At 30.6% G+C, this 26,462-nt stretch overlaps 3 protein-coding genes across 3 annotated transcripts; all 3 read left to right on the forward strand.

Annotated features, from left to right (window-relative positions):
* Window positions 1-1,339: 1,339 nt before the first annotated feature.
* On the forward strand, window positions 1,340-10,093 carry TRIADDRAFT_36385 (uncharacterized protein; the record flags this gene model as incomplete). The annotated part of the gene is made up of 2 exons (XM_002115279.1): window positions 1,340-1,853; window positions 9,726-10,093. Coding segments are annotated over exons 1-2 (852 nt in total), but the record flags the coding sequence as incomplete, so codon positions are not given.
* A 6,528-nt stretch (window positions 10,094-16,621) lies between these two features.
* Window positions 16,622-17,908, forward strand: TRIADDRAFT_59369 (uncharacterized protein; the record flags this gene model as incomplete). The annotated part of the gene is made up of 1 exon (XM_002115280.1): window positions 16,622-17,908. One exon carries the CDS (start codon window positions 16,622-16,624, stop codon window positions 17,906-17,908), a length of 1,287 nt encoding a protein of 428 aa, XP_002115316.1.
* A 7,444-nt stretch (window positions 17,909-25,352) lies between these two features.
* TRIADDRAFT_59370 (uncharacterized protein) lies at window positions 25,353-26,462 on the forward strand (the record flags this gene model as incomplete). Its single annotated transcript, XM_002115281.1, has 1 exon — window positions 25,353-26,462. One exon carries the CDS (start codon window positions 25,353-25,355, stop codon window positions 26,460-26,462), a length of 1,110 nt encoding a protein of 369 aa, XP_002115317.1.

Below are 26,462 nucleotides of genomic sequence, written 5' to 3' on the forward strand. Positions count from 1 at the left end.
TCACAAGCTCAATCGAGAAAGAAAGATATTTCTTTATTATGAGAAAGTATCCTCACTGGAGTTAAAGTAAGATGAAGTATGCTAACATATCTCTTACTTTGATAGAAATAAAGTTAACGCTGCTGCTGTAAAATTGATATGCGATGAATAAGAAATGAGAAATTATAATACCTAATAAAAAGAAGTTGATAGCTCCTTCAAATCAATCGATATTAGCTTTCGTTGGAGGCCTAAAATATTCATCTCAATGATAGCTAAATCATTGGTAATTATTCATAAAATAACCCTAAGAAGAGTCTCGTGTAAGTAAATAACCTTTGGAGAAAGGGTAGACGATGTCAGGAATATTAATAAAATTGAACAATAAATCGATACGATGTTTGATTTTCTTTACTATTTTATTGTTTCGATATAGTCTCGGTAAGGAACGAATTGACAGCCGGTAGACTATTATAGCCAGAGTGAAGAATAATAAAGTTGATGGAATGATATTAAAGAAGTTGACTACCCGAAAATATTGAAAAGTTTGTGAGATAATATAAACCTTTACTCATCATAACCTTTTATCATAAAATATTGAGATATAAAAGCGTGACCCATAAAGCTAATATCATTCCATTCAATTTTACAGCATAATAAGTGTCATCAATTCAAGTAAAATTAGTGATATCATGGGGTACCAAGATAATTGTAAGATTGAGTAAATACGAATGGCAATGGATATAATAGTAATGATTATGCTAAATAGGGAGGCCAGTGTACAGAATTATATTTACCCGTGACTATATTATATGGCATTGCATACTGATAGGATAGAACCACTAACTGTTCAAACATCCATACATAATAATTAATATAATATTTGACATCAATTATATCGAAAAAAAATTTATTCAAGGCAAGGCATGTTAAAAGATGAAAATTCCAGTAAATAGTGTAAAGTCAACTGGGTAGATTGCATGCTTTGTTATTTTAACATGAAAGGCCTGACAGCTATTTACCAAAATAATCTAGATGCTAGAATTTAAGTAAATTTTTCGTTCTATTTTTAAGTAGTTTCTCGTAGATTTACCTTCAGAAGATTCTGAAACTGTTTTGAATAATATTAGAGAGCCTTAAAATAATATTTAGCTGATATTTCAATCGTAAATACCATTGATTACAGTAGCATTGTCCGTTTTAAAGCCTATTTCGACAATTTTAGTACTCTTTTTTGTTACTTTCCGGCGATTTTTTTTTGCACATCTTATTAACTTCATCAGATGGTCACTCTGAGTTCTTTATTTGTTCAAGTCGGTCTACAAAATTTTTGAAAATGTCTTCTCTAGGAGCCATTAGAATATTTCTAAGTGTTGTTTATATTGGCTTAATGGTCGTCTCCATTCCTGGCAATTCATTGATTTTATGGATTACAAGCCATCACCGACATCTCCAGGCATCGACTAACTTGCTAGTTTGCAATTTAGCCTTGGCTAGCATCTTGGTTGGGATCTTACGCTTACCGTTTATTATATTTGAGCTATTAAATTCTGATATTAGTTATCCATTTACTCAATCTATGTGTCAATTTCAAGCGCTTATATCTACAGCAAGTATCATGTGTATATCTATTACCTTAACAACGATATGTATTGATCGCTACATTGTTATCGTTCATCCTCTAAAATTCGGATGGAAATTAAGTAAAAAGAAAACTTATATCGCTATTGCGATGAGTTGGATTATTTCCCTGATCTTTTTTGCACCATATACAAGCTTTAATATTCTTTATCAGCCCAATATCACGATATATTGCTTACCATTTTGGCCTGAAACACCATACGATATCAATTTTACCCGCATTTTAAGCAACGGTCATGAAAATTTTATAAGGCTTGAGTTATCGAAATTTTTTGTATGGCTTCTGTTTAATTTATTGGTTTTTCTTGTCCCCTCAATAATTATGTTAACATTATATTTAAAAACCATACTTAAATTATGGTATAATACAAGTCCAAGTGATTTAAGACATAGTGATAGACGTTATCTTGATGAAATACATCGCCTTAAACAAAAACAGCATGCAGTAAAAATAGTTATTACGTGCTGTGTTGCATTCATCATCTTGAATTCCCCATATTATATTGTTACTATGCTTCTTGATTTTCAACTTTTATATATATCTAGAGTGTCACAAAGCATCCTGTTCGATGTTTTAAAAACTATAAACTATTTATCTATAGCTTACAATCCTATCATTTATGGCTACTTTAATCCTAGCTTTCGTAAGCATGCACCAAAATGGCTCTCTTGCATCAGGATTAAACAACGCTTTCAAATTCTACGTCGAAACCAAGAAGTAACATTTCATAGCACATTAAAAACTGAGCAAGCTAAGTTAGGTTTAATTGATATTTCCAATACGAAATCTGAACATGATACTAGTAAACCATGCCTATATCATTTAAATGATACAATCCAGTGAGCAACATATCTTATCATTTTTTTCTTTACTTCATCTAATTGTACACTATATTAGCAATAAATCTCAGTATCATATCAAATCTAAATATCCTACCATACTGAATGTAATCGATCTATCAGAGATTATTGTTTTTGTATTATCTTGATAGTCAGATAAAAGCGAGTTTACGCTATTGTAACACAATTTTTGGATCATCACAAAGTCAGCTATGGTATTAAATGCTATGATCATTCAAAATCTTAGCAAATTGTTATCATTGTTTACCTATCGCTCAGTGTTTTTAAGAAAAGTAACAACTATTTTATAATATTTGCTTGCGGATCAGCTATTTAATCTAGCCAAATTTGTTATAAGCATCCCCACATTATTACTTATCAATTCTCTAATACGGTTACTATTCCAAGTTTTAAATGTTGAAAGTGCAATTTATACCTGTATATCTTCTCTTACGTAGACATACCATTAAATCTAAATTGATGGCCTAGTAAAATATCTATCGATATCAGCAATAAAATTTAATCTGAAATCGATCTTCAAGTTTACTTTAATCATTCGATTCATGCAAAACAGATCTAACGCTGTATCATCTTACTGGCTGAAACATTTTTAGCTAGTCATGGTAAGAAACTTTGAAAATATTACAGGAAGTAACTTTAAATATAAACTTTGCTCATAAATAACAGAATGTTGATTTTAACTTCATCAATTCTGTAGCTGCTTTGCAATTAGAGGCAATTGATCTGTTGTAAATGTGCTAATGTTATGAACATTTATAGAAGAATGTTTTCGATCTACCTGAAAGCAATAGGGACAAGCACGCATATAGATATTGCAATATTAAACGATGTTGAAAGCAATAGTAATATTGGGGTACAGATGTGCTACAGCTATCACTTGTATTGGGTAATCCTTTCGCCATCGTAACCAGTGCTTATGTACAGAGTGTAATGATAATACCTTTAAACTCTATAACTGCTTTATTGATACAGTTATTTGTAACTAGAAAACGATGCCAAAGGTACTCCCAAAATTTTATACCATCTTATCGCCCACAACATCTATTCTGATTGAATTTTAATAGAAGAGGCATAAAACTCACTCTAAATATAGTATGTCTTAATATATAACTGCTTACCGACGTCAAAACAATGCCAAATATTTGAATTCTGACATCTATACAACGTACAAATTCGTTGTTTCTTTATCACTTTTAATCTCCATTAAATTTTAAAGGCCATCTAAATTGTTATTAATTATTTATGATAATTTCATAGTGTATAATATCCAGAGTAAAATTAATTGAGGATGAGTGAAGCAGGATGTTACGATCAGATATCACACAGTTTATTATAGATCGACGTGAAATTGTTCTAGAAGTAAGGTAAATTTTAGCTTGGTTAGGAATAAGCTATTAATAAAATAATATCTTTGTATATCTTATTCCTAAAATATAGAAGTAACATGGCTAATTGAACATAAAACCACTGGCAGAAAATTTAGTTTTAGGTATTAAATGCGACATAGTTAAATACTCAATCATATCGACTGATCCTACATGATATCGATAGTGATAAATGTTATTGTGAAATTATTTTATAAAAGATGCGATTGTCTAACATCAGTATATTTTCCTAAGTAAGGAGTCTAGACTTAATTATTATTTGATGAATAATATTATTATGCATGTGCATCCCAAACTAGAATCGATCTTCTGGTAAATTGAATATGATAAAACAAAACGCGGACATTTTACCTTAGCCAACAGTTTTGCTATCTTTCTCAATTCCAGAGAATTGAAATTTTGAACTTGACTGAATAAACTATTTATGTTTTATGACTATTGACTACCGCAGCAATCATGAGCTATAGGCATAACGTAAATACCAGTGTCTGTAATTATAAGAATCTTATTAAAGTTAATTCAAGGATGCTATAATACATAGAAATAAGACTAATCGGTGAACCAGACATTGCAAAAACCAACGCTATTTTGACAATTACTACTTCTGGCATAATTTCCAGTAATAGAAATACGTGTAATGATTCATTCCGAAAATACAATTGTTCTTTGCTTACTAACCTCATCTACGATAGCATTTCCGCCCCTTCGGTTATTAAAAATTAAAATAGTATCTACTGCGTAATATTATCGTAAAGTAATGATATATTATGTCTACGATCATACGAATAATACTGCTTTATTCTAATAATACGGTATTGTAAAAGACCGTATTTATGCCGTTATGGCATATAGTTTTTTGTATTACTATCATATGTAATATTTCGGATATAATCGACATTATTGTCTGTTTTGTTATGTAATGATAACTCGCTCTATATAGATACAAAGCAATAAAATCCGACATTATATCTGATAAATATTTATATTAAAATAATGACGATAGTATCACCGTAATCAATATCGTTCATGATTGTTTCTTATAGATTATTCTTTAAAGATAGTCCTGTTACCATTTAACTGATTTCGCGTGAACATTGTTGTTAATTGCTAGAGCCTTTCTTAATAAGTCTGTATAATTGATTATTTCTCGCGTATCGGATTACTGCCATAGAGCTATCGATTAAAATTTCATATCTGAATACGCCAGATTTATATTGTTGAATTGCACATACTTTATTCTTGTAACCCCACCTTCACAATTACGATTAGTATTATGAAGCAAGTAACTGTCAATTTTGGATTTACCAGTATTTGATATTATGTATATGAACGTAACCGTATGCGAAGTCGGTCATTTTGCAAACTGCCCGGGCACTTTGCAAAATGACAATACGGACGGACATTTTGCAAACTGCCCAAAGCTAGAATTAATTGGTTCGGTAGATGATGTTGTTAATAGAGATTATTTGAAAATGACGGAAATAAACAAAGTCGTTGGATGAATGATTTGTAGTAATTTAAAAATGAAATTGAGCACGATAACATCAGCGTCAATCCGTTCACTTCCTAAAGACTGTAATAGGGCATTTGTTACATTCGTTTACATAACTACAATCCCAAGATAAATTTGGGCTAGTTACCTTACAATTGTTGATCATATTGGTGCCGAGACGACTGACAGAAAATTTTACGTCAATATACTTGATAAATCATCGAACTCCAAACAGAATTATCTCTACCTTCATTACTATTATATATTCAAGAGGAGGATTGTTATCTAAATGAATTCAAAACAGTTAGCTAGCACGTATAAATAGGGTTAAATTTACATTTACTATGTAGAGCTAGAATTGACCTGTAAATTCGATAGCAGACTCATTAATTACCAGCTTTAAAAGAATTTACATCGTCATGAAATACCACGAGAACCTAATACTACCAGCAAATCGTATGATATTCTATATCGTATGAACTTTTTAAATGCCCATGTGACAAAGTGATCTTCAAAACAATAAATCAAGAACTACAGTTTCTTGCAAATTTCACTTTATTACAGAAGTTAGGTTCGTCTAACTACCAAGGACTATCTGACTATCTGACAATCTACTTATTACAGCAAAATTCACGATTTATATAGCGAACCAGAATGTGACCTCTAGAATTCTAAGGCGCAAATATTCCAAGTAAAAATTCTATAAAGTTATGCAACTCTTTTTAAATTACTTCTGTATGGTATTTACGCATCGTAGGACATTAACATATAAGAATGAATGATGTATAAAGACGCAGAATAGTTTAAAGCTATTACCAGAGAGAAAGTAAGTTGATTTAAAACTGAAATCGCTATCGCCCGCAATAAAGTCTTGATTCACTCTAATAATATGAAAATCGAACATAATGGAGCACATATCTGGCTTTCTATTTTTAAATGTTGGGCTACCCCTACAGCTTGCAAATATTTTGCGTTTTTACAATAATTATTAAAATATTCTAAGATTGACTGAATGGATACAGTAGAAAAGAGTATATCTACAGTACCTTCAATTGATATTATCATGCATCAGATTTAATGTTCCATATACTTTTGCTCGTTAGGAGATCTAGTATCTAATATGAAGTAACCACCAAAGTATCTCTTGTATAGATATATATTAAAGAAGTGTTAAATAGTCATACTTCAAGATTCATACTTTGCTAGCTATTCAAAGTTATTTTCCTATAAAACTGTAATTCAGCGCAATATAATAAGCACTCTAATATCTTTAAACTCATAATAGCCCTCAAAGTGTTCATTCATTACTTATTGTTGTATTAATTAACCTAAGCAGAGGTTTAGCTCAAAGTAGAAGTACGTATACAAATAACATATTTACTTACTTCTTGATTAGTCATCCTTTAAAATGTTTGACAAGAAAATACATAATTGATCTTGAACTTTATGTTTATGAATGCTGTAACTTCCAATAGTTACTTGGCATATTTAGAATGAAATCATATGCTGTTCCAATTATATTACTTATGTTTAAAAGAAAAATAACGAAGCTTTACAGTAAATGTGCTATAAGTTTTTAGCCAGTATCTTCATTTAGGGTGGATTAAACTGTTATCTAGATACGTCCAGAAAAATTTGCTGCAAAATTTAAAGATAACGATTTTGTCCATGTTCTCATATGCTGCAAGAGAAATTCTATTTTGATATTAAACAATGAGTCTAGCAATCTCGGCGCAGCATTAAAGATAAAAGTAGTCGAAAAATGTTGTTTAGAGTCTATGTTTGATTATTATCAACTAGTTGTCATGCATGCTTCCTTCCATTTAATTACTCATACAAGCATTAAACTTATTATTTAACCTCCACGATCGAGTTAATTTATAAGGTGGAAACAGGAATTGAGTAATAGAAATGAAAAATATTTGGTTGGAGCATTAAAAAAGTCTACAGTCCTCATATTTAGATCACGTATCAATAGGTATGAACTTATTTAAAATCAAACCGATCTAAGTACGGTATTATATACTAATTAACGCCTTTGCAATATGCCTTCAGATTACGATTAGAGTCATTGATCTTTAATTTTTACTTTTCATTAGTTATAAATTAATCAATGGTTATTTAATAATTCTCAAAATTTCGTTATTAGTGTTTTGTTGCAATATCATTTTGGAATCACGCACGAAAAGCATCATGACTAGTTGACATAGACTTAAATTAATTTTCTCAAAACAGTAATTGCATTGTAAGAATAAACCCTCAACATTTGCGTATTCAACATTGGAATAACAATAATACTGATTTGCCTTGTGTTATGGTCATGGAATCAGCGAAATTGCTTATGATCGAAAATAACGAATTATTGTATTTAGTTACAATAACACTAGTCGTTATGATAAACAGTTAGTACATGTTATCGAAAACATGAAATTCCTTTAATTCCCCTAATAAATATCAGATTAATACAAGCTTTGTATATTCCTATTCAATATTTAAAGTGTTAATATTGTGCAAATTCCATCTTCAGCGACGCCATGAAAATTTTATTTACGTCATACTGACGAACTAGACTTGATGGCAATGATGTAGTAGGCTATATTGATGACGGCATCGATCGGATTAATTATAACTGCATGGATCTTAGCGAGTTTGTTTTCACCTAGAAGCCTTTGTCAATAAAATATTCTAGCTGTGTAATAATATTTAATCTTGAGATTCTTATCAATGTAATAAGTGATCGAAGTAAATGAGTTGTAATTATAAAATAACAAAGGTATCTATAATGAATCATTATGTGCTGTATCCACATCAATCATAACATTTAATGAGATTATTAGTATTCATTCTAAAGTCATTAACCCACCCTATGATCACATTAATTATATAGCTATCGGTATATTATCTTCATTATTATCGTAACTATCAAGTATATTCCGCGGTAAGCAGTAAGTTAGCATTTCATTAATAAGGGTCTCTACATAACGACCCAGAAATGTAGTTCACGTATCAGTAAATCGTGTTCGATATGTAATAGACTAAGCCAATGAGAGAAATTGCGATAGAGCTATCCAAGCCAATATTAGCAACCGCAAATCATCATACTGTCTTTAGTATTCTGCTTTACTGATATCTGACATATTTTTTGAATAATCCAATGTCCATGCTCGTAGTATACTCTTAATTAACGCCTAAAATAAATAGAATGCGGATAAGAAAAACTGAATTAAAATGATTTTCTGCTACCGATCTTTCAATTAATAAACTCCACGTTAGATAGAAAAAACAATTGCAAATTTTTGCAATAAACGCTGTAAAATAAAGTGTGTAATTAGTACCTATAATTTTAATTTACATTAAAACCCGCTAGGTTGGACTATGGTATGTTTGTTTATTCAGTTAATGATATTGGCGTCAACACCTTTATTTACATACAATGCGAATGCCATCTTGCCGTCTAATGGTGAGGGCATATCACCTGTTGTTCCGGCCTATAGTAACCATAACAACGATACTGAATTATTTATTCAATCATATCCCGTGTTGCTTTTAGCAGCGACAACTGGTGAACGTGCCCTATCATTGTGGCACTTTTTATTCGATCTCAAGAAATAAAGAGGGTGTTCTTCAGCTGCTATTTTTCCATATTGAAGTTTCAACTACTTTGGATTGAAATACTTGTAGTTATAATATTTTACCGTAACTGGTCAAAATAATACTAAGCTACAGATTTATTTTTTTACATTAGCTATTTCTCGATTTTAATTCTCTGAGTTAAGAATTATATTCATATTTTCCTATAAAAATGGCGGTAGATGATAATAAAGTTATTGGCATTTTCAATATCATCGTAATAGTTGTATCAATTCCTTCCAATGCCTTAATTTTACTGACAATGACACTGAACAAGAAATTGCGATCTCCTACCAATCTGTTGGTAGGAAATTTATCTATTGCTAGCTTAGCTATTGCAATATTTCGTATGCCAGTTAAAACCTACGAATTATTCCACCCAAAACAAGGTTTCCCATTTGGGAATTCGATTGGTATGTGCCGATTCCAACAAATTCTGCCATCTGCAAGTGTTTTTTGTATATCTTTAACTCTAACGACAATCTGCGTTGATCGTTATATTGCAATCATGCATCCAATGAAACAACACCTAAAGTTGAGCTTGAGAAAAGTCTATATCTTTATACCATGCAGCTGGATAGTATCATTTGCTTGCTTCGGGGTGTACGCTAGCTACATGGCCACAATTGAAGTAGGACCAGCAGTTTACTGCCTTCCAATTTATCCTCCAGGACCTGCAGATATTTTCGTACGTAATGCCACCGGATATGTTATAGCTACCTACCGAGGAACAAAAGTTTCATTGTGGGCTTGCTTCATCATTTTTGCTTTTCTTATACCATCAGCTGTAATGACAGTTTTGTATTCTATAACAGCAAGATTCTTATGGTCAAGAACTGGTCCTGGAGATAAAATTACGACTGTAAGAGTTTCAGAAACTCGTCGACGCCTACAGCAAAAGCGTCGAGTAGTTGGAATATTAATCGCTTGTTGTGTTATTTTTATTGGTGTTAATTTACCATACTATTTCTTATTTATGCTACTGGACTTAGGTCAAATAGTAATTCCAAACGTCGGATTTGTAGTTAACCTATTAATATTGATCAATTTATCGTGCATTGTGTATAATCCAGTCATTTACGGGTTCTTTAATCCAAGTATCCGAATTTCAATAGCGAATCTATTGCGTAGAGTGGTAGGAATAGAGCCTCAACGTATGCGTGCTACGACAGCGACGTCTGTCGTTAATGGACCTTCATCGTATAAATAATTAATAACCCGATGTAAGTAAAACGTAACCGAAAATATCCTGCTGTGTCTTTGCTTGTAATGTTATTTATCATTAATTGCTATGCAATTCTTTAAAAATTTCTGGTTTTATTTCTATATTTACTAGAGCTTAAGAGCTAATCGATATCTAATGTAATTTATTGAGTACCCACTTCATCAATACTCCAATCAGTTCTTACACCCTAGTTTAACATATTTAATCGATTACTTAATTTACATCATTACTTTTATAATGGTCATCAACATATATTAGGCAACGATATTTTGGGTTATTAAGATTAAAAGTAAATTGATTCCGTGTGCATTCGTTAGCTAAACGTCTAGTAGACCTTTAACATGGATCGTAATTAAGACTGCATTTAAAGAAACTGCAATAGCTCAAAGCAATTCGACAGCGTAGCATAGCACATATGGAATATGTTGATACGTGTATATCAACGGTAGAAATAGGAATTAATTTTCAAGTGAATTCGTTAGTTAATCGCTTAGTACAATTTTTTTAGATAGGCCATCATTAATGGTACAGTTATAAAAATTCCAGTCACTGGAAGCAAATTCGATAGCACAGTATGGCACGCGTTGACTATGCTAATACGTGTAATTCAACTATAGCAACAAGAAATAAATTTTATTTCGAAAACTACGATTTATGCATAAACTTTTGATTTCCTAAGTATAAAATCTACTATACGGTACTTCTCCATGCCTATTTGTACCGATTTTAATTTACTATCTTAGGTGTCCGTAAGACTTATTCTTCTAATAGTTTGGGATTGTTAAATGCATCATTCTATAGCTATATCTTAGGATGAATCAATAATTTTCTATCTTGCAAAAGAATAATAATATTAAAATTTTCTTTCCAAGTTGGCAAAGCAAATCTATATCAGTAGATCATACAAATAGATGATTTTTAAGTTATCCAACAAATGCTTTAATTAAGAAGTTTGAAGTATACTAAATATTAATAAAGTGAAACTTAAAATATGAATCAAACGATGCCCATAGTCTGCTTTATCATAACTTTACAGTACTTTATTCCGGAATGTAAAATACTATGTTTTCCTATAGGCTTTTTATCTTTGCAGTTGAGTTGTTAAAAGCTTAAATCTTGCCTTAGTGCAAATTAATGGTAATAATGACCAAGGATCTACAGTAAATGATTCTTAGTAATTCCAATGCAATACTAGATTTAAACGATAAACTACTAAAACAAGAATAATGTATTGTGAACAACTAAAAAATTTCTTTCCACCACAATGTTATATTTAAACAATACCGGTATTTAACATATAAGCGAGTGAAATAGCGCAGTATTCACACACTGTTGTCTCAACTATTCAATGGTCTAAGTTCTTACTCCGAAATAATTGCATTATTCACATATATTATAATCAAGATATCTTGTTTATTTCAGAAATACAGCTGAAAATCGATATCCTGATAGCTAAAATGAGGCGATAGCAAGAATGAAATAAACAGGATCAAAATTCTTAGCTATCATCTCTGAAATAATGTTCCGGACAAGATTTAAATATCAGTAGGAATAAGGATATCATTCCATTTCTAACTGGGAGATTTCCGTCTCTTTGTCACAAAGACACTTCAAAAAATTGCAACACACTGTGCAAATCTAGACTACTGGATTACGTCTTCGCTTAAATTTGGATACTATCCATGTTTTCAGTAAATTTAATTTACCACTGAGGAACCAATGAACTACACAATTTCGACTATTTCCCGATATTTTTGATTAAATTTTTATTAACTAATTTCTTGTAATTTTTTTTTCCTGTGCTTATAGCACGCAATGATATGACGTTTATTAAACCACAACCGGTATAACACTATCCTTAATTCTGATTTCTTCGAAAGATATTTTATTTAAGGTAGATAGTGCAAGCAAGTTACTGCTCAAATTCTTAAGTAGTAATAAAAATTTCTTTAGCTTTACTTTCTCTCAAGAATAGAACTTTCATTTTTCAAGCTAGATATCTTAAATATTGCTTTGTATTTCCTGCAAATGTTAAGATTGCTTGGAGATTATCAGTAATACTATATGTTACCATTTTAAATTGAGGTTGTTATCAATCTTGAACATGCACTGTTACCCTTTCATTTCACTAGATATTTAACGCTGTGCAAGACTAGTGTATCATTGCATAATTCTTATCATACAAAGCTAATGTAACATTATTTCAAGTCAAAAGAATCATGAATCATAAATAAACTACATTCTACTTTAACATCAATCACAAGCTTTACTTAATAGTTCATATTTTAATTTACATACTCTATCTTATACTGTACATAAAATGAGATATCAATTCATTAAAATCGGGAAGATTTTAAGCGTTTAATAAAGAAATGATAATATGATGTACGAATAAGATGCCTCTTTTTAAGTAAACTAAAGCTGCAGACTACCCTATCTAGTATGGTAAAATTATATTTACCTTCCTCACCCTAGCTGATTTCCAGTGCTAAGGCGTATACTTCAGATCTATTTGATTCCAAAAATATCAACTTGCGATAATAACATTATGATAGAATTAAGCGATGATAAGGATGCAATCTCAGTTAAAGGATGGATGAAAGCTACGTATTACGGCACTAAAGTATTTCATGGCTATTGAAATAAGATCTGACTAGTCTCCATAGTCTGTATTAAAATTGAAACTAAAGGCAAAATAATTTATAATGTAGTACATAACGGTTGCTCCTATACATTAGCCGATTATATTTATACAAATAGATTTTATTAATGGGTTATGGTCGTCTGCATTCTATTTATATAAATTTTATGCTGCTAATTGTATAGAAAGTTCAACACCTGCATCGAACATAATATTAGACTACTTTTCATATCCCACAGGATTTGATCATAAGCATGCGCTCTAGCAGAATAGTCATTTTTTAATTAGAACCTTGACCTTAGCACATTCCGTTATAAAGTTATCTATTTATAAGTAATTAATACAGCTGAAGAATTAATTAGAAATCAAGACGAATGGAAGAAGCTTTTCACATCTGTAAGAAACCATCCTTGGTATATGTTGCTTGCGACTAATTTTAATTAATGAATTCGTTATTAATTTTATTAAAATTTCATTACATTACTGCTGAAATACAATTTTTAGGGATGTATAATTATTGAGATAGAAATACTTTAACACAAAGGTAAATGTACTTTTGTTATAAAAAACAATCTATTCTAAAGTATGGACTGGTTACGTAAGGTAAAGTCTAATGTTAATAAATAGTACGGTATCAAAAACATATTAAGATAGCGCTGGTGAAAAGAAAACGAATTTGTTAAAAAAATTAATTCTCAGTTTAATCACTGTAGATTAAAAATTACAGCATGGATTACTGTACACTACCCTAGCAACAGTTAGCAGCTGCGTAAGATATTTCACTTAGGGGCATATGTTGTCGTTTTCCTACAGATGATAACCCATCTGTGGCTACCTTACCTTTTTCTAAAAGTAAGCGAAAAGTACAGTAATAATCTGATTACAAGTCATACTGCATCCTGGAATATTGATAAAATGATTCATTACTAGAGTCTGAAGTTTGGAAAAGAAACCAACAATACTGTATAGGATTAAGATCATCTTACGTCTGAAACACACCAAAAATCTCAAAATTGACATAGAGTATTTTAATCATACGAACTATGCGGTAGACTGACGACTGTAATGACGTAAACGGAAGTCAAGGAAAGAAATTATATTAAAGGATACCATTCAATTAGGATTACAGTATAGCCTGTCTGCTATGAGTGCTGATTTAGGCGATCAATGACGTAGTAAGAAGATTATATTAATTAAGCGAGTAAAATGATGTAAAATGAACATGTTATTAGTAGTAGAAATCAGTAATAATGCTGAGTTAAATGTTCAATTTCATAGAAAGTTTATAGCACTTTTGGAATTGAAATAGGGCTCAACGCATAGATATCGAATAATAATGACCATAGACATTTTAATTTCCGTATAAGATAGAAAAATAAAATTGAAATACAAGTGAATAGTAATGCAATAACTATATTATTTTTTGTGTTTTATAAAAGAGGTAAATAAAATTTCTTTAGTAATTAATGTATGAGTGCCATTTTATCATGCATTCTTTTGGATTAAATAAGATGAAAGGGCTACTTCAGTAATTGTCTACTAACTATAAAGTAAATCATTATCATATATATTTCAATAGAAGAGATAACTGAAATTCGAGTTATTCTTGTAATTGGCAGCAATTACAAGTAATTCCAATCGCATCAGTGAGATAAACTACAAAATAAATTATGCTAAGGATTACCAAAACATTTTCTACCTTTCTTATTCCTTTGCATGGTGTAAATTATAGATTAAATTTTGTGTTAAAATATGAAACAATAAAATTTATACAGACTGTGGTTTTAATTGCAATATATGATTACCCTTGAAGCTTAATACTCTTTCAAGGCTTCATAATTTAAAAAATTAATAAATCTTCATTATGATAACGTTTGTATTATCATGACTAAAGAAAGCAATTAGGAAGAAGGTTATATTAAATACAATATTAGTGGACAATGATAATATATAATTTATGATTTACATACAGTAGTACTTATTGCAACTCATATTTCTAATTTCCTTCAAGTCGAGATCGGATCTTAGACAAATAGAAATCATTTCCATATTATGCAAGAGAAAAATTTAAAAAGCGACCAAAAAGAGTAAACGATTATATTTTCATAACTTGATGCCCTTGGATTTTCGTCCAATTATTTGCCCATAGCGATCATGCTATCCTGTACTGTTAGTTTGTAATAAAACACCAAGTCGATTGCTTATTCAGCAATCAATTTTTCAATAGGGAATTTACTTTACGCATTCTTAAAATCTTATTTAGTGAAGACCTTCCTTGATGAAACCGGTAGGCAGGCAAGAAGTTCTTTTTGTCCGTAATTACCGAGTGCAATAGATAGATAACATTATCACAGTAAATTTAGTGAATTATTTATTTATCAAGGTTACTCTCTTGCCTCTAAGGTGCTCTTACTTAAAATTTAGTGATGAAAATGATTACTAACTATCCTAAGTCTGGTAAACTTGACTTCGTTTTCATTTAATTCCCACAATAAATAATTCTTACATTACCATTGAAAATATTTTAGGAAATTAAAATTACATTCTAGCAATTAGAAACTTGATCAAGCACCTGATATTAAAGTAATAATTATTTAATGAGTTCATTTGCTTCTGAAATTATTCAAATATTAGCTGATGGAATTTCTACTTCCGTTACTTTTAGTGATTCTAACTGTTTTCTATCAATGAAATATTTAATGATTTCCGTTACAATTTTAACCTTACTATAACATCCTATTATGATAGAATTGTTAAGTTAAACTCAGTTATTAATTATGTTATATCCATTTACGTAAATCTCATCTTGTTAGCCTCTCTAGTCTATTATTTTACGTAATCCCTGTCGATTTACCCCAAATAGACTTTACAAAATCATTCAACAGACATAAGAAATATTGGCGAATATATAGAAATAGTTCTTTAATACTTCAGTTATCATGTGTATGACGAAATCCAGGACATTAGAATAAATTAAGATTTGAATATCAGTGAAAGAGAGTCAGAATTGACGCCACATGCGACTTTTTGTAGAAAAACATGAATCTACAGGGATACATATTATTGAATAAGGCATTCCTTCTGTTGTAACCATTGTTACCTCCTAAACAATATATAGTCATTACTGAATACTATCCACTTTCAATGTAATCAACAAACTAGCGTGATAAATAACATTCGTCTTTTGTACTACAATCTAGTCATCATTCAATTATACGAATATGTCATTAAAATTGGACAATAGTGGCAATATTTCAATTAAACAATAGTTTTCTTAAGAATAAGACCATGTGGGTAACTTCGTTGTGTATCGCCTCAGGTAACTGAAGTTGTTTATTTGTCAATTTAAAAGTACTAATATATACTAAGATTAACACCCAGATATCATCAGTTTATGATTTATAATTTTCATTGGCAATCATTTTAGGGTTAGTTATCCAAGAAAGCTTACATGATTTAGACATTAATATACTTCATCACTTAATCATTTTACTTCATTGAAATCCATTTCAAGGACAAGACTACAAATCAAGGATATTTTACTCTATGCTTATCATTATATTAGTAGGTATACATTACTAACTAACTATTCAAATTCATAGATATATGTATATATATATATATATGAACACATACATAGGAAGATATTGATTTAAGCTATCGAATAACTACGAGCAAATAAAAGAAATAGACAAGTAGAATCACAGCTAAGGAAAAGACTGAAAGTTAATTTATTGCCACTTAACCGAATTTTGATAATTGTCGATATGGCTGACCAATTAACTATTAACGCTTTCTTGATCATCGCTGTCTTTTATATCATCATGATGGCCGTCTCGATTCCAGCCAACTTATTAATTATTATTGCTACTATCACCGATAAAAAATTACGATCGCCAACCAACATGCTGGTATGCAATTTATCAGTAGCTAGTTTAATTATTGCTACTTTACGTATCCCTGTTAAGCTATACGAATTATTGAACCCGGATGCGAGCTTTCTCTTTCCTAACTCAACAGCTATGTGCCAGTTTCAACAAATTTTACCAGCTTCTTGCGTATTATGTATTTCGATAACTTTAACTACAATTTGCGTTGATCGTTTCATGGCAATTATGTATCCAATGAAGCAACACTTAAAAATGACTCTAATTAGGTTATATATCTTTTTACCTTGTAGTTGGATCGTTGCTTTTGCTTGTTTTATTGCTTATGCTTCTTATGCAACACTGTTTCCTTATAAAGGCAATATTTATTGCGTACCAGTGTATCCAAAAGGTCAAAACGATATTATTATACATGAAACTACCGCCAACGAAACATATCCTCGAACGATTGAAGCAACCAAGATAGCGATATGGAGTTTATTTATACCTTTTGCTTTTCTAATCCCCTCAATTATCATGAGCACACTCTATATCCGTCTTGTGTTACATCTATGGTCTGGTAAAGGTCCAAGCGATGAAACACATACTATTGCACTAAGGGATCAAATTAAAAGGCTTAAACAAAAACGGCGCGTGATTAAAATCTTAATAGCATGCTGCACCGTTTTTATCGCCACCAATTTACCATACTATATCATCATAATGCTTTTAGATATGGGATTTATAACAGTTGCCAATACTAGTATTGTAGTTAATACGCTAATTATGGTTAATTTATCTGCAATTGCCTATAATCCCATCATTTATGGCTATTTTAACAAAAGTTTTCGCTACCGTGTCGATGCTATGATACGCAATATGGTTGGCCTGACGCCTCGACGTCGTCGAACTTTCACGGTTAGTTCCAATACAGCTACCTCACAAGCGCCTAATAACTCTCAACGCTATAGTCCAAGACAACCGGGCAAAACTAACCCGAAAGAAACCTATCTAAAAACTACACCTAGAGAGCCTGCTAAATCATGTATTAGAGAAAATACCAAGCCTAAAGTAACCGAATCAGTTAAAAATACTGAAAGAGCATCCATTGAGACCACTTTAACAGAATCTGTTTATTCTTATTCTATTGAATCATTCAGACATTCCAAATATTCTTCGGATGTTTAACAATACGTTAGTAATGATTCATCAAGTAAAGTTTAATGCGAGTTAAATTTCGAACTAGACTTCCGTCTAACAAGACTCTACATATCAATCAATATCATCTTGAATCAAAACTAATATTGCTCTTTTGAATTAGATTACTTTTTCGCGATCTTGCGACCATAATGTGTACTCATTGCTCACATTTTATCACATTTATTACAGAAAGTCATTTTTGGATGTAACAACATATTTTAACAATGATATATAGGCATATGCATAAGTATAAATTTTAATCTTGCAAAGCAACATCGAAGATTGAGCAATCCATTTAGATTTGACACAATGAATAACACATAGTATCGTGTTTATACTTGCGAATCATATAAAATCTATATTTTTATACCTCTGATGCTTTATATATTAATAGATTATTCTATAGTATCACAAACTGAAACAGTATCGTCTAATTTGAAATTGTTTTTCTGTGCTTTGCATTCATTGACGCATGATAACACCTTATTCAACTAAAAACGATGGATGTATATTGTCAAATTCAAGTTATACCCATTACCACATCAGGGCATATAATTTTTCAACAATAAATTAAAAATTATGTTACCATTACTAAGCTTTATACTATATAATTTTATAATAGATGTATTAACTATGGTATATCTCAAGTTTCATACTCGACGTTACGAAAGTCGAGTAGATATATTATGTACAATCTGTGCCATTACTAAATTAATTTTGTAAACTTGTCTACCAATACAACATTGACATGGTGATTAGTTTAATTAATAATGGAGACCTTAATCCTTTATTATCAATAATAAAATACTATCATAAACCGAATACTATCGAGATCACAATTTTTTTGCGTTATAGGAATTCATCAGTATCGTTATAGCTTTGACGATGGTAATCATTAATTGTAAGAAAACATTTAGGAAAAGTAATGATAATGTAATTATTAAAAAAATCACAAATTACACTTCTATGATTGAAATTACTCTTCGTAGTTTGCATGCAATTAGAAGCATTTTGTTGGAAGTCTTCCATACTCTATCTAATTGCTATTTAAAAAATATAATTTACGACGTCATATGCTGTGATGAAGACTATTTCTTAAAAAACAAGCATGAACTTTAGAGCAAACTATTTACTTGTTGGCTATCATGTAATATTTTTAATAATTATAGTAATTCAATAAATTAACATCACAATAGCGCATTAGTGATATTGTCTAACTTCTTTTAGTATCAATAAGCTTAAATTCTGCCTTCAATTATATCCTATTCTACGCACTGTGAACAGTCGTATTTTAACTATAACTTCATTAATATTATTGACATTTCATTAAATACTAAGTACTTTGACGTAATGAATTTTCATATAAACAAATTATTAGTAAACACATTCATCCAACACTGATCATAACGATAAACACTTTCTCGTAAATAATTAAATGTATATTGTAAAATACTTCTGGATCTTGTTATTGGTATAAGATCGCATTTATAAGGAACAAAGAGCTTGTTTACGACAGTAATTTCAAAATAAGATAAAAATTATGTTATTTCAATTTATCGAAACTAGTTCAGTGAAGGTTATAACTAAAAGGACGATGTCTCTGCTTGTAGTGATCGTATAAAATCAAGATATACTCATGTTCACTGCTAGTGTAATATTGATACTAACTTAATTACTTATAAATTCATTAAAATAATATTAATAATCGAAAGTCACCCTTGGTAAATGCGATCATATTCTTGACACTGTCTTTGCGAATCAAAGTTCAATTTTTAAATACTGAAAGATTTTTTTATTTGTAACATTTACCATAGTGGCCCTAATTTAATTACCAAAATTTTAGATATCTTTAGTATTTACTCAGTAAGAGCCAAAAATTTAATTAAAGTATTTAAGTTGTACTCCAATTTTTTTATTGGGTGCGTCATGTAGTATTAAAAGTTTCCTGTACTCAATGATTATAAGCATTGAGTACAGGAAACTTTTGAATACATTTATGAACATTATAGACTTCGCATCAATCGGATAAGTACTAATAATATACTAGGCGTTTTTTATAGACAAATTGCAATAATATGCGGTTACTTGTGGGTGCATTATTCACCTGTAATATAGTTATGTCTCTAGTGACATCAATTTGCATGTGAATTTTGATGTCATTTAAGCGTTCCAAACAATTATCCTGTAAATGTGCAATAACCTTAATCTTTATGTACAAAAGATGTTCTAAAAATGTCTATCAGGATTTAATTTAATAACTCTTACAGTAAATTTTCAATTATAGAGCATTGAAGTTGTAATAAAATTACTATCGAAGTGAAATCACTGACAAATGCTTCCTTTCGCATCTATTAAATCTCAAAATAGTTAGAAAAATTAATTGATATTCAAACTGATAATTAATCCTTTCAATGAATTGATCGAAATTTGTTCAGTTGTTAAAATAATCTCAGCAAGATCTTCCACCTTTTATCTACCTTTCTAATAACGCAATTATCATCAAAAGAAAATTCATAGCTGATATTGTAAACATAAATTTTATTATAATTTCTAAAATTAGTAGTAGTAGCTATCAAAGATTTTAGTTTTAGATATAGATTGCATAGTATCGTAAATATGGAGTGTTCATATTACTTAAATCATTGTAATCTGTCTTAAGCTCAGCTTGATACGCTTTTTATTAAAAGAATTCTGTTTGGCAATTAAATTTTTTTAATTTTTAATGAACTGCAATCTGGAAAGATAGTAAAATAATTTAAATGTACTTATTATGTACAGTATCAGGTAAATGTCTTTTATAGAGCACCTCCGCGTGTACTTGCATAAATTTTAGCCGGCAAAGTGATATATGAGTACTGACAAGTGTTGGCATATTACGAATGTTTCGAAACTTGCACAGGACAAAAAACACAAATCCTCCATCCATTGTATTAATTATTACACAACTGCGTGTGTCGAAGTAGAAATTATTAATTTAAGTATTAATGATAACTGTTGGCAATAAAAATATTTTAGTTTAACAATGTATGAGTTACTAGATACTATATTAGTTTCAGTTAATTCATCTTATTCATAATTTGATAGAAATCTCAAGTAAATCATGCAACAGGCAAGACGAAAGGAAAAGCGTTCGGGTAATAAACTTATCAATTTGTTATTGCGACTTAATGGGCAAGATAAGATTTGTTACAGTAAAAGCATTCTGTAACTAATCGTATATAAATCGTGAATTTTGCTGTAATAAGTAGATTGTCAGATAGTCAGATAGTCCTTGGTAGTTAGACGAACCTAACTTCTGTAATAAAGTGAAATTTGCAAGAAACTGTAGTTCTTGATTTATTGTTTTGAAGATCACTTTATCACAGTTACCATTGTAAATTTTTTTAGAACAACTTACATCATGCCGTAGATAATACTGTACAGGGTTCGGTTCTCATCGAAACTACTCTGATTACGAGAATAAATAAATTACATCAATACTGCTGTAGTAGATGCGCTAAAAGATCTAAATTTCTGAATTTCAGTTGAAGATTGATTACCAAGTGATCACTTAGGGTTCGAACTCTGAATGTTTATATATCACATACGAAAACTTTAGTGCATGCATAATATAAAACTGATATATGGCAACAAACACACAATATATCTTTACGATGTTCAAATACATTGACGAAAAGCATCTGTGTCAAATTGTGAACATAATTATTAATCATCGTAATTTCTAAATTAGACTGGAGTCCTTTTGGGATACAGTTTAAGATCAGGTCTAGTTGATATAAATATAATAAGAATCTCGATCAAGTTCATTAACTCTTAATGAAGCAAATTAAATCAGTTAATAAGTAGTTATTTGTGTTATGGTAACCTTTCAGTACGATAACTTAACTTTTTTAATAAACTACCTCAACTTGATAGCTAGCATATTTATAGATCGATCAGTTGTATTTTATAATCATGTACAGTTTGTTAGCTCCGTGGACCATAAATAAGTTAATAAAGGGCCAAGGTAAAAATAAGGAAATCTAGTAGTAAAATAAGGCAAATAAGCACTGACTACATTATAGTCCATACTCAGATCAATCATTTCGCGATAGCTGGTGTGTCATACTATTTTAGGGCATAGAATTTATGGAAAATTGTCCAAACTTTACTTTAACCAATAGTATGGCTAAAAGCAATTAAAGTCTTTAACAAAATTTATTCGCCTATCTTGGATAACTAATGAAGCTTATCATAGTTTAACACGTAAATAAAAAAAACATAATTCGATTTAAGAGGAAAGCTTTACTGTTGTATTATGAGAATGAAAATTAAGTCATACTAAAATTCTATAGCAGCTTTCAATCAAACGAAATACTACGGTTAGCTATATCTATCACAGATTTCTACTTTATGAAGCTGTATCTATTCGGATTATCAGTCATTATTGCATAAGATACAGAGATTACTTGGCAGAAATCTATCACCAGATGAACGTAACTTTCTTTAAATTGTCATACATTCAGGAACAACATCACGGAAAGTAAGTTTTAGACTAATTTATTGCTAATAAGAAAAAGATAATAACCCAAAATTTAGCGATAGGAAATACTGACATAAATACAGTAGCTATTTCAAAACAGCCTGAATTCAACCTAGAGTTTTATTATAGCGAAGATCAACAAACAAACAGTTTAAGTACATCATTTCGGTACTTGATATCGACAGAATATGTCATCAAGTGAAGGCCCATTAAACCATTTAATATACGTATTCAATCAAATACTGCCATAGAACCATAAAAATTGAAATGCTTACTAAATCTTTGGCATCACTAATCACTAACTGCTATCCATACAAAATGAATTCTGAACCATTAATATCGATATGATAGTTGGATTGAAGTGCTTATGTACATCTTACTCTATTGATGAAAAGAATGCCGATAACGATTGTACCTGTAGTAAATTAAACAAGGATCACATTCATAGATATTATCTTCTAATAGAAATTTTAATCGAAAGTCGTAGCCTACTCTGATCACTGACCAGCCTTGAGATAAAAACATGGAGAATCTAAGTATAACATATTTGCCCTTTTAAATATAAAAAATGATCCTAGTTCCAGCAATGTTTTTTCTCTTAACTTCTTAAATCTATTTATAGAATATCATGACTTTTATTCACCTACAGTTTTCAAATCATAGAAATATTTACCCTGATTAAATACCGTATCTAAGGTGGAAGTAAACATAGTAAATATCTTCGGTGCCATAGCTTCACAATTGTAAACTTTAGTATCAATATTGAATTTATCTTGATGAAAATATGTAACTAGGATATAGCATAAAGCTTCTTTAATAAAAGTCGGCCGCTTTAATAGCAATTTATGACGGATTAGGATTCGGATAAGAAATTTTGCTAAACGTTAATTTTTTATGAATAAAAGTTAGGCAACAAGGATCTAATTCCTTCCCATAAAAAACCAATTAACAGAACTCAACAAAAACTGAATGAGTCTTATCTACTGCAAAGGACACCTTAAAATTAAGCCGTAAGAAATAAATAATAGCATAACTGATGTATTTTAAGTCGTTCCTAAGGAGTTTTAAGCGAGTAGCCTATCATCTGTTACTGTCAGCATTGTTAATAATTATAATTATTGAAAATTCTTTACGAAATGCAATAAAATTAATTTCCCTCCATTCTTACTGAGACAATGATGTCATTATACTTTAAATTGCCTAATATTATTTAACCAACTCTTATGAAAAGCATCGTGTCCGTAAGAACAAATTTTGATTATAGTAATGAGTCTGAAAGAATAACTATTTTCGCTAATGCTTTGATTTTATCACAGTAGTTTTTCAGCCGTATAGTTAATAGGTCACACGTGAAAGCTAGACATTTCAATGCTGATTTGGTAACTAATATTGATATTCTATTACGATTATATGATTGCCGTTGCTGGTAATAAAAGGGAAGTATTGACTAATAGTCACCGGACATTGATGATACAACAACGACAGCAACTATGTACTTAGCAACAATTGCTAAATTCTCTAAATTGTATATATCAATTTTACGGTCAGTGCTTTATGACCGAAAAGAAATAGGATCATTTCTGATAATACTTCACATCTTTGGCTGTGACTAATGTCTCAAAATAAAGTAAATTAGACAATATTCAATACAATTCAACTTAAACTGAGATTGATCATTTATCCCTGATATAGTACAAGCAAATAAAATCAAGTATTCATTTCTTCCAACTTATTTGTTGGTTATAAATTAATTCATTGTTTATACTACTTATCAATATTTGTTTTGCCTCCCATCCAAATTATAAACTGTCTACTCGTTCATTACTATATCGGAAATCGATCAGAAAAGCTACCGAAAATGAATGAATTGCTATTGCCATCATTCTATCCTGTCAAATCTAACTTGGTATAAAATTATTATTTGATAATTTTTTGACATCTTCTTCTATCGATAATTTTTCGATCAATTTTCAATTAAAAATCAATCCAACTTCAATTGAGGAAAACTGTATCAAAGCTGCTTCATCGTAATTAATGAACAAAAAATGTGGATTGTTTCTTTTCAAACTTCTACTTCAATATTTTTTATTTGCCCTAATGTTGAATTTTGGCTGCTTTATAGTGAAGTAGATGGCTCCACAGCAAATACAATTTATGCGTATCATTGATCAGAATCAGCGCTATTATAATAGTTTTTTACTGCTCTCGGAGTAATTTACCTCAGAGCGACTATGGTGAACAATTAAATTAGTAATTCTAGTAATCCTTTCCCTTTGTGTCATCATGAAGTTGATCTATCGTTGTATCACTGTTTATAATTCATGTTAATTATTAGAAGTTTGGATATTTAATGACAGTTACAGAAACTTACCAATCATGATATCTCCTCTATTCCATCGTTGATCTATGATACATATCAAACACATTGTAGTTAAGCGTCGGTGTTATAAATCGCCTGAGGTGAACAACATGTTTACCCCCTCATTCATGATAATATTGAATGCATTACTGCCATGTCCTATTTCAATGGAATAGAGAGAACTGCCTACTCCAGACTTAAATTGTTGCTTTCGACAATACTACCATCGCCATCGTCTGATTTCCTTTTATCGTAAGGGAACAAAACATCACTAATCAACCATTGTCTCCTTCATCAGGTAACCAATTGATGATTGTAAGGCTGAAGCCGAAGTAAAATATAATATGACACAACATTATCCCAAGTTAACATTTAGACATACATCCTACATCACATTGCAAGACAATTGGCTATAGTTATCGTTAGCCATTAGGATAAAGTCGATCTTGAAACCATTTGAAAGCCTACAAAATCGAGACGGTACGTGAGAGCACGAAGAAAAAAAAGAAAGACGGTGAGAGAAGAGAAAGCTAAAAGATACAGGATCAAATATGATAAACACGGTTCGCCGAGATAGCGCCTTTGTTGTAATTGGTGCATTTTACATCATAATTATGGCAGTATCCATACCAGCAAATATTTTAATTTTATTAGCCATGGGATTAAATAAAAAATTACAGACACCGATCAATATATTAGTTGGTAATCTGTCAGTGGCTGGTTTAGCCATTGCTATTTTGCGGATGCCTTTTAAAATCTATGAATTATTTAATCCAGATGCAAGTTTTATTTTACCAACATCGTTTGCTATGTGTCGTTTCCAACAGATATTGCCTGCTGCTAGTGTTTTATGTATATCAATTACGCTAACAACAATTTGTGTTGATCGTTATCTTGCTATTATGTATCCTATGAAACAATATTTAAAAATGACTCTTACGCGCGTGTATATCTTTTTACCAATCAGCTGGGGAGTTTCATTTGCTTGCTTTGGTCCATATGCAAGTATTATGACGTTGCAGACAATTAATGATCGTGTCTACTGTTTTCCAATCTATCCTAAATCACCAGCAGATATTAATATTACTAATAGCGATGGTGATTTTGTACGATTAATCACGGCATCTAATATTGTTTTATGGGGCTTATTTATTCCAATTGCCTTCTTGATTCCATCGATTATTATGGCAACGTTATATTTCATTATTGTACGGCATTTATGGTACGGTGAGGCTCCTGGTGATAAAGTTAAAACTGTTATAGTCAAGGAAAGAGCTATAAGACAAAAGCAAAAACAGCGCGTTGTTAAACTCTTAATTATATGCTGCTTAATCTTTATTCTAACTAATCTTCCATATTACGCGGTATTCATGTTACTCGACTTTGGATTTCTCCAAATCCCCAGATCAGATACAACAATTGTGACCAATTCATTAATTATAATCAATTTATCAGCTGTAGCCTATAATCCAATTATTTATGGTTATTTCAATCGTAGCATCAAGAAAGCTGTTGATAATTTGCTACGCCGCATTCAGTGCAAACCGCCTATTGAGGAGCATAACTTTGTTGATGTCACATGTGTTACAAGAGTGCCAAATGGCCATGATGGCACATCATACTTGAAAAGTGCTGCGTACCATATCAAATCTACCAATTAA

The sequence above is a fragment of the Trichoplax adhaerens genome, genomic scaffold, assembly GCF_000150275.1.
Source record: "Trichoplax adhaerens TRIADscaffold_10 genomic scaffold, whole genome shotgun sequence".
In the NCBI taxonomy this organism is placed as follows: Eukaryota; Metazoa; Placozoa; class Uniplacotomia; order Trichoplacea; family Trichoplacidae; genus Trichoplax; species Trichoplax adhaerens.